General features: G+C 37.7%; 1 protein-coding gene across 1 annotated transcript in view; it reads left to right on the top strand.

Moving 5' to 3' along the window:
* LOC106867326 (muskelin) overlaps positions 1-7,526 on the top strand; it is a 51,920-nt gene extending 44,394 nt beyond the window's left edge. The window contains exons 19-21 of the mRNA XM_014912166.2: positions 331-495; positions 3,653-3,713; positions 6,097-7,526. Coding sequence (XP_014767652.1) covers positions 331-495; positions 3,653-3,713; positions 6,097-6,221 — 351 coding nt within the window. The 3' untranslated portion in view covers positions 6,222-7,526. The remainder of the gene's footprint in view (positions 1-330; positions 496-3,652; positions 3,714-6,096) is intronic.
* The last annotated feature ends 3,302 nt before the right edge of the window (positions 7,527-10,828 follow it).

Raw genomic sequence — 10,828 nt, forward strand, 5'->3', positions numbered from 1 at the left:
TTCTTCATCCAATTATTATTATTATTATTATTATTATTATGGTAGCAAGGCAATGAGCTATCAGAGTCGTTAGCACACCAGGCAAAATGCTTAATGGCATTTCGCCAGTCGCTACGTTCTGAGTTCAAATTCCACTGAAGTTGGATTTGCCTTTCATCCTTTCGGGGTTGATAAATTAAGTACCAGTTGCGTACTGGGGTCGATGTAATTGTCTGGTCCCCTCCACCCAAATTCCAGGCTTTGTACCTTTAGTAGAAAGGATTATTGTTGCTGGTTATCATTAAATGCCTATCGGAGTAACTGATGCTTGCTTTTTGTTTTGTTTTCCAGTTGTCTCGGCCATCTCAGGAACATCTACTACGTAGGTGTATATATCTTATACGTAAATACAAGTTTCAAGAAATAGCTTATGATGACCCAGTAAAAGCAGTTACATATTTACAAACAGAACTAGCAGACATGGTGGATCATACAGATCCGGAAGAAACTAAACAAGTGAGATAGCCTCTCTTTTTCTCCCTCTCTTGTGTAGTCTCTTCTCTCTTTTCAATCCATATAAAGTGGAGTTTATCTTTGCTGTTGCAAGTGGAAGATTTTTAAAATATGAGGCACAGATTGTATGATTTGTGTGGTTAGGAAGTTTGTTTCCCAGACACATGGTTTCAGTCTCACTGTGTGAAATCTTTAGCAAGTGGATTAAGTGAATGGAAACTGAATGAAGTCTGTCGTGTGTGTGTGTCTTTGTAAAAGGATTGTCACAGTTATAAAAGCAGTATCACCCATTTCCAATATTCGGTGAGTAGCGAGGTCATTGCCAGTGCCACTGGGCTGGCTCCCATGCAGGTGGCACGTAAAAAACACCATTTTGAGCATGGCTTTTGCCAGTACCGCCTGACTGGCCTTTGTGCCAGTGGCACGTAAAAGCACTCACTACACTCTCAGAGTGGTTGATGTTAGGAAGGGCATCCAGCTGTAGAAACTCTGCCAGATCAGATTGGAGCCTGGTGCAGCCATCTGGTTCACCAGACCTCAGTCAAACCGTCCAACCCATGCCAGCATGGAATGCGGATGTTAAACGATGATGATGATGATGATGATGTCTGACCATGGAGAAGTATTTACTTTCGTCGGAAACAGGTGAGGGTTGGCAACAGGAAGGGCATCTGGCAGTTGATGCAAGTATGGAAAAATGGATGTGAAAGGATGAGGAGAGCTGTGTAAAGAAGTGGCGATCTTTAAGTGTAGAGGGAACCTGTAGAAGAGGTAGACCCAGGAAGACATAGGACAAAGCAGTGAAGCACGATCTTCAAACGTTGGGCGTCATGGAGATGATGACAAGTGACTGAGACCCTTTTGGCGATATGCCGTGTTTGAGAAAACTGCCAAGTGAAATCATAGTCATCGCCTGTGTCAGGTAACTGGCCCCCATTGCACTGTGGGAGTGGTTGGCATTAGGAAGGACGTCCAACCCTGCCAAACCAGACTGGAACATAGTGCAGCTCTCCAGGTTACCAGTTCCAGTCAAACTGTCTAACCCATGCCAGCATGGAATGCAGACGTTAAACGATGATGATGATGATGATGATGATATATATATATATATATATAAGGAAAATAGGACAAGGTAGAAAATGCTAAAACAATTTTATTATGAAGAACATTTTAGTTCCGGTTTCAGTCTTTGCGACTTTTTCAACTTGTAAAGCAGGGAAAACGAATTGTGGAAAAATTAAATGAAATGTTTGTTTTAAAATATCTCCATAGTCTTCAAATAAAAGGGACATATTCCTCTTTTTCTGTGTCTCTCTCTTTTTCACTCTTGTAAAGTCTTGGTAGTAGCAGATGTAAAAGAATATTTGATATGAGGGATGTGAGTTCTTGGTTTTGATTGTTTAAGCAGCAGCAGCTGAGGAAGGAGAAGGAGTAGGAAAAGAAGAGAGAGAAGCAGAAAAAGACGGGAGTAGTATGACAGTAGTCATTAGGATGTTGGTAGAGCTTTCTTAAATGGTCAAGTGACCTAAAAGTGATCCTTTGTGGTTGGAATAGTAGTGATTGGAATTGTTCTGAATAAATTCATGGCTAGTGACTGTTCTGAATTTATCGTTTTTAATATTTGTGTGGGTTTTATTCTAAGGCCCTTGTAATAGTGTCATTTGTGGTGGGCGCATTCAAAAGGGATTTATATTTTGCGATAAAATATGACTCTTTGCTAATGTGTTGATTATAGGTTGCATCGTCCCTGAATTTATAAAGGGGAAAATTCTGAATTTGGGTTGTTAGTGACACAAATGTCAATGTGTTCTCTAAATGCTATATTTCGGTATTTCGAAATTTTAATCTGGAATCTATGTAGGGTCATCCTCTGGTGTAGACTGCTTTTTGGTTTGGCCTATGTATTGCTCTTGACACCCTGATCAAGTTAACACATATATTAGGTTTGCCAAAGCACATATGAAGTTCATTTTCACTGTAAAACGTTGACCTTGTTTGAAAGAGAACTCTGATCCCTCAATTAGGTTGATGCATGTACCACAGTTAGATCTTCCACATTTTTTTTACTGAAGGTTTCAATGTTGTTGACGAGTGTACTTGGGCTTGTGGTTGGAGACCTTTCATTGACTTGGGTTGTATTTTGCTCTTTATGATGGTCTGTGCGTTTGGAGGATTAGGTTCATTCTGTGGTCCCTTTTTTAGTAAGGGAATGTTCTGGAGGATGGTGTCGAAGGCTTCATTGTTAAGGGGGTTGTGTGTGGAGATGTATGGTAGGTGCTTTTGGTTGTAAATCCTTCTTTAGTTTGGAATGTCTGGATTTGTGCATGTTGAGTTGTAGGGCACGTTATAAGTTTATATCAATTAGTGAGGGTCAGTAGTTCCTACTGATGTGTATATCGTTTAGTTCGTGTCGAAAATGTCTCAATGACCGAAACTGGTACTAAAATGTATTTCATGATAAAATTATTTTAGCATTTTCTACCTTGTCTTATTTTGCTTATACATATCAACTCGTGTGTTCCTTTTCAACCTTCTACATAAATGTATATGTGTGTGTGTGTATATATATATACATATATACAGGCATGAGTAATAGAAAATGGATTGTACTACAAAATTGTTTCCATACATCATTAGACCCATAATATGTTGATGGGGGTGCTATAATTAACAGGTTCTGTAATCACTGTCATCTATCAAAGGTATCAGATATGTGCTTCTTTGGATGTTTGTTTTAAAGAAGTCCTTTGTTATATCATACTGTCATGTTGTCACTGAGTGTTGGAAGGAATACCCAAAGCAGTGTCTTCAGCAATTTGCACATAGGCTCTTTTATCTGCAAATAACACACTGCTTTGAATATTCTTGTACATATAGACACACACATGACAGGCTTCGTACAGTTTCTGTCTGTCAAATTTGCTGAGAGGCATTGGTTAAGCCTGAGTGTAAAAGTCATCCACAGTACTGTGCATAGGGATTGAACCTGAAAGCCTGTGCTTGTGAAGTAAACTTCTTAACCACACAACCATGCATGTAACTACAATCACTGACCATAAATATTGTTTGGATCTTCAATTAAATATTTTTTTGTTAAAATGTCAAAAGTAAAATCTCATTTTGTTATTTGGATTAAAATGTCTTTTTAATTGTTGTTCAGTTTCAGTTATTGGCATCAACATTGTTCAAAGATCAATCAGAAGATGAAGAGATGACAGAGAGTAAGAATTGATTTTCTTCTGTCTTTACCGTTTCTGTGCAATTGAATAACAAATGAGAAAGAGTGAATGAAAGACTCCTTTCCACCTCACTCAAAGTGAAAACAGTTTCTGTGTAGTATTTAAGTAGATGTGGTTAAATGGCCAGAAAGCATGGTGTCCCTAGTCTTTGCCTGTAAAATGTTTCTTTTATGTACAACAGAACATATCTGGAGGCTGTTTTTATCTGCGTTGGGATGATTGTAACCACTTAAGGTATGTCTGGACAGAAGAATTGCAGAGAACGGCGGTTTCATGTTTTGATTCTCACTGGAATGTTCTGTGTATCCTCCTTAAATATCTACACATTCCTTAATATTAATGAGGAAAATAAACTAAATAGACCTATTAGCCTATTTTAGCCCTTTTTCTAGGCAGCTGGATGAGATATTATTAATTTACTGGTTTGTTTTCTTTCATTGCAACTATGCACTATAGAACAGATCTGTGTTCTACATTGCAGCATATGGCAGAATCGTTAGCATGCTGGACGAAGTGCATAGCGGTATTTTGCCCGTCGTTACGTTCTGAGTTCAAATTTCACCAAGGTCGACTTTGCCTTTCATCCTTTTGGGGTCAATAAAATAAGTACCAGTGAAACACTGGGGTCTATGTAATCGACTAGTCCCCTCCCCCCAAATTTCAGGCCTTGTGCTTTAAGTAGAAAGGATTTTATATAGGACAAGGCTATGTTATGAGGATTATAAGCAATTTATCTATAGCAAAGGTTGGCAAATTGATTAGTATTGACACCTGATACAATTTGAAGCATAGATATAACAGATATTGATCCTTAAGGATTTATATTGATAAATAGCTGAAACAATTTGAAGCATAAACGGTGTTGAATTTTTAGCAAACTGAATCTAGATGAGTGCAAGTAATTTAAGGCTAAAACTCACTAATTTCTAGCCAAATATTCTTGTGCACTCTAAGCACAAGGCCCGAAATTTTGTGGGAAGGGGCCAGTCGATTAGATCAACCCCAATACACAGCTGGTACTTAATTTATCAAACTCCCAAAAGGATCAAAAGCAAAATTGACCTCGGCAGAATTTGAACTGAGAATGTAAAGACAGATGAAACACTGCTAAGCATTTTGCCCGGTCTACTAACGTTTCTGCCAAATATTTGATGCAAAGACTAGTATTCACCAAACATATATTTCACTTTAAATATTCCAACTATATCAATATGACTGAATTTTTATTGTTCTTTATCAATTTCATTAAATTTCTGTAAGTATTTCTTACTAAAAAGTGGTAAAGACACAATAAATGAAAGGAATTATTGTTTGTAAATGGAGAAATGTTTTTATTTATTATATTTAAAAAGAAATTTACATGGTCTCTGAAACTTGGTGAAGTCCTTGGCCTTGCCAGCTCCTGTGAAGTCGTCCAACCCTTGCCAGCATGGAAAACAGACGTTAAATGTCAATGACACAATGGGGGTTGATTCCATGAAAGGGTTAATTAATAAGCTTGCCACCCCTTCTTTTGTACTATTTGTCTTTGGAAAATAAGATGGAACAGCTGTTTTGATCCTTATGAGGATCTTCATCAGCCATCGTCTCCATTCTTTACCTATCAACACCTCAGTAAAATATTTATGAGACCCCGGGAGCAGGGATTGAGGTGCAATCAACCACAAGGACACGAGTTTAAACCTTCTTCCAGCCAATGTAACCTATCTTAGCCAGGATACATAACTCTGGTCTACTTTGCCACACTGAAAGCTTGGTTCCGTTTTTAGTTTATAATATAGGACCCTGGGCCATAAACAGCGATTTTCTCTGACAGAGATCAACCCCAGCCTTTTTACTGAAACACACCCAGGGTCCTTTAGTAAAGTTTCTTCAGTTGCTGTTGTTGTTGGAATTTAAAAACTGCTGTTTGGGATTATGTATGATTCTTGAAATGAAGATGATTTTATTGACCATCCAACATGTTTTCAGAATATTCTTGCTTTCACAGTTTTGGTTCTGCTCATACAGTTGTAAAGAACAAGGATTGAGATGTGCTCAGTGGTGAGTGGCAGCACGGGAAGGAGAGCAGCCATATAATAAACCTGGAGACAAAATTCAGAGAGGGAGGAGGGTGAAGAGAGAGAGAGATGGATAGCAGAGGGTTGTGGTGGTGAGAAGCCATCAACAGAAGATAGGACAGGGTGATAAAAATGAATGTAAAAAAACAAAATGGAAATCACTTTTATAGAAGTAATTTTTCACATTGGATTTAAGAAACTTACAAATAGCCAAAGTACACATTCAATCTTTATGTTGGTCTCTGTATTGTATTGTATTTTTTATTGTTGTAAACTATTTATTTGTATTTCTGTATTTATTTCAGCTGATGTGGAAGTAAGCAAACATTTTCACAGTAGGACCCGACTGTTTGATTTATTGGTGAATTATTTCCCTGAAAATATGACTCAACCAAAAGGCAATCTCATCGATCTGATAACCCTCAAGTGACTGAACAGATCCGTTTGAGCCGCCGCCGCCTTTTTTTTCCTCCGGCCTAACCACCGCCACCACTGCTGTTACTGCTGCCACCGTCGTTGTCATCACACACACAGACACTCCTATACATACACTCAAACTTCTAGGAAAGTTGAGAGAGACCCAGTGATGCTTCTCAGACAGTTCCTTCCTTCTTTCTATCCTTGACTTTTGGGACAATTAAAAGACACCCCCCCCCTCCAACAACCATCAACAGCTGAAGTAAAACAGTTTAGATTTAAAAAAAAGAAAATTTTTAACTTAATTTCTTTTTTTTTTTTTTTTTTTTTTTGTGTGCATCTCTCAGTTTCTGATAAGTGTATGTTTTTTTTTTTTGTTCAATGCACACTCACAACATCATATACCCTCTTTATGAACACCGGTGTGTATATATACAGTCTGGATGTGTATATATACAATTGATGAAGGCTGTACGTTTGTGCAACTGTGAACATAAGGATTTCTGCTATACAATGACAATTCTATCTCAACCTCTCACACTTGTCAACATCTTCATCCAACATCAATGGTTTTTCAGTTCTCACCTCGTCTCTCTTTTCTAGTCTTCCTCTTTTGCCATCAAACAGTTCATTCTTTATTGCCCTCTTCCTAGTCCAAATACTAATCACAAAAAATATGACCATTTTTATGGTTTCAAGTCATAAAAATCTTGATTCTGTGGTGTTTTATAAATAACACATTTTCTAATCTTTTTCTTCTTTTCGTTGTTTTGACTTTCATTAATTTTTATGAAAAGAAAAAATGTTTAAGTTTCAGACAAATTGTTAAGTCCAAGGATGACCAACCTGGTGGATTATTGTTTGTAATTCCAGGATTGTCTTAAAATCTTATAAATTATGGATTTCAAGAAATTGTTTTTTAAATATATTAATGTTAGTGCTTGTTTGATTGTTTGCATTGTATTAATATACAATATACTAATATTTAGAGATAAGCAAGAGTAGTGTTCATATTACTCAGAGGTAAACAAAATATCATTTTTTCTGATTTTTATTTCCTCCATTAATATATTTTTTTATTTCCTCTGGTAACTTCCCAACACGTTTGGTCTCATACTCTTTACTGAACAATCTGTTGTTACTAATAATATCTCTATTACTACTACGTCAGCTTTCTTCTTTCACAACTGTTTTACTTCACCAAATCCATCTTTTGTCCCTCACACTCAACACACCACTTGTACAACCATTCTCTCCACCACCCCTACTCCCCTCCCAGCCTTTCTCTCTGGTCTTGATAAAAATCTATCCTTGTGTTTCCCTGTGTTTTTCTTCCTTTCATTCAATTGTTTCAGTTTCTTGGATTTAAATTATATTTTGTTTCCCTTATCAAATCAAAACAAGTTATTTATTTGGGGAGAAAACAAAAAAAAAAGAATAACGTTTGCACTTGTTCTTCTTAATCTCTAAATATTTTGAGACTTTCAGGAAATGCTGAGCAAACTTGAGAAATCATTTTGTGTTTCAAACAAAAACAAAGAAAACAGACTGCAGCAGACGTTGGTGGTGTTAACAAAATGGTTTTCTGTTTTTATTCTGGGTAACTTTTCCAATAATTTGAAATGATTGTCACCTTCTTGCATAAACTTGGAAGCAGTTGAATATTATCCAACATTAAATTTGCTCATTTTCACCTGTTGGCATTCAGTAATTGACTTTTAGGTGGGAATTATCATCATAAAATGGAAAATTTTTTTCACTGGCGCCAAACAAAAAGAAATTACTCCTCCGTGTAAAATAAATTTTAAAATATTATTTCTCAGTTTATTTTGTAATTTTCAGTTACAAAAAAACACATCCCTTTTGTATGTTTCCATCTATCATTAATGTTTCCAAGAAAACAGCCAAAAATATCACTTTTTAATTAAGACAAAGTAATTAATCTCCCTAAATAATACTTTCATTGCATCAGAACTTCTTGTCTAAAGAATATTTAAAAAAAAACCTCTAAAACCTAGAAAGCTTGAGACTTGTTAGTGTTCTGCCATCACTGCTTTATTTGCAGAGCAGCAGGTTTTGAGACGAATCCCTATTCGATGTGGGTTTCATCAGATTTTCATGTCAGAAGTATTTTGCTATTTAAAAAAAAATGGGGTGAAAGAACTGTATTTCAGTAACTGTGATAATGAAGTTAAATTGCTGACACCCACTTTTTAAATTATTATTCTTTTTTGTTTCAAAATCGAAGAATAGATTTTATAAAATTCAATAAATATTAAAAACTTCCAATAAAAATAAAATCAATTTTTTTTTTAACAAAAATATCTTTCACAGTTTGGCCAATTTATATTTTTACAGGCTTTTGATGTGGGGTCATTTCGTATGGAAATGAAACAGCATCAAAGAAGATAAACATTTAAAGATTTCACCGACTTTGCAGGAACACAATCCCTGTTTATTTGCTTCCAACAACTGTTAACCTCGTCTTTTCTTTTTTCTCTGCTCAATCTGCAATAGTTCTTTGTGTTATATAGGTGCAGGCATGGCTGTGTGCTAAGAAGCTTGCCTCCCAACTACATGGTTCTGGCATCTTGGACAAGTGTTTGCTACTGTAATCCCAGGCTGACCAATGTCTTACAAGTGGATTTGGTAGACAGAAACTAAAAGAAGTATGTCCTTGCCTTTATAGTGCAAGAAAGTTGTAAATGAGTATCACTGTCATACAAGCAGTCCTCTGAAAATATTATCTTACTTGGGAGTTGGTGACAGAAGAGCATCCATCTGGCCTGAGAGAATTTACCTCAATAAATTCTGTCTGACCCATGCAAAAATGGACAGGAAAATGATTTCTGCTGAGATAAACCAAATGTAATCAGGATCTCTTGTTGAGATGGACAGGTGTTATTGCGCACATCCTCTTGGTGATCTTCTCTGAAAATCATTCTTCCCTATTTCCTCCCACATCCCACGACCAACAAAGTCTTCTCCCTTGCACATACTACCTTCTGACTCAATGTCCAGGTTTTCTCCCAACACATCCATTTTTGTTGATATTTACGGGGATGGAATCGGGATTTTTGTCAGGGGTTCTTCTATTCCTTTGCCATGTGATACACAAGAGACATCCTTCCCTAGTGTCATGTATGATACACATCCTTAGTTTCTTCCAACCATGACAGTCACTTGGGGAAAGCAAATCTGTTTTACCGAGAATGTGCCGGTGGCATGTAAAAAGCACCCACTCCATTCTCGGAGAGGTTGGCATTACGAAGGGCATCCAGCTGTAGAAATATTGCCAGATCAGATTGGAGCCTGGTGCACTCACTGGCTCCAGACCTCAGTCAACCTGTCCAACCCATGCCAGCATAGAAAACGGATGTTAAACAATGATGTATGAAGCAAGAGCTAAACTAATGGACGTTTAAGGTAAATTTAAGCAAATGCTTTGGACAGGCAAAGAATTAGAAAGTTGTGCCATGAGACTTTTTTAAAAAGAAGAAACTAAAACATGAGATAATGAGTGAGGAAGTCTATGGAATGAAATGGAAATTAATTAATGATGCAAAGAAAGACTAATGAACCTTTAGAATTGGGGAAATTCTAACGATTGGAACTGGCTGGAATTATAGCTTACTTATTGACCCCTTTGTTACTGTATATCTGTTGAAATACTTTAATTTTGAAAAGAATGAAAAATCATGATCATCATCATCATCGTTTAACGTCTGCTTTCCATGCTGGCATGGGTTGGACGATTTGACTGAGGACTGGCGAACCAGATGGCTACACCAGGCTCCAATCTGATCTGGCAGAGTTTCTACAGCTGGATGCCCTTCCTAACGCCAACCACTCCGAGAGCGTAGTGGGTGCTTTTACATGCCACCGGCACGAAGGCCAGTCAGGCAGCACTGGCAACAACCATACTCAAAATGGTGTATTTTATGTGCCACCTGCACAGGAGCCAGTCCAGGGGCACTGGCAACGATCTCGCTCGAATGTCTTTTCATGTGCCACTGGCACAGAAAGCGACGTTGGTAACGGTCATGCTCAAATGGTGCTATTTATGTGCCACCGGCATGAAAGCCAGACAGCTGGTGCTCTGGCAACGATCATGCTCGGACGGTGCTCTTAGTGATCTACTGGTACAGGTGCCATCACGATTTCACTTTCCCTTGCCCCAACAGGTCTTTGCAAGCCGAGTTTAGTGTTCAATGAAGGAATGTTACGCATAAGTGGGCTGGCTACATCCCTGGCAGAGGCCTTGGATTTTGGTCTCACTTGTCTTGCCGGGTCTTCTCACGCACAGCATATTTCCAAAGGTCTCGGTCACAAGTCATTGCCTCAGTGAGGCCTAATGTTCGAAGGTCATGCTTCACCACTTCATCCCAGGTCTTCCTCTTCCAGCTGCACAAATGATGGAAGTTTTTTCTTACCTTTTTTGCTGAATTCACAAACTGACTGGCAGGAATAAAATGATACCTGTTAATTTCCATCTCTGCTCAACGTATACACGTGTGTGTGTGTGTGCGTTACCAGGATTATGAATCTGTGTCTGTTTCTCTACCTCTTACTTCCACTCCCTTCACTTCTTTCATCCCTCACCGCCAACGCCATTTATTG

Source organism: Octopus bimaculoides, chromosome 3, assembly GCF_001194135.2.
Source record: "Octopus bimaculoides isolate UCB-OBI-ISO-001 chromosome 3, ASM119413v2, whole genome shotgun sequence".
NCBI lineage: Eukaryota > Metazoa > Mollusca > Cephalopoda > Octopoda > Octopodidae > Octopus > Octopus bimaculoides.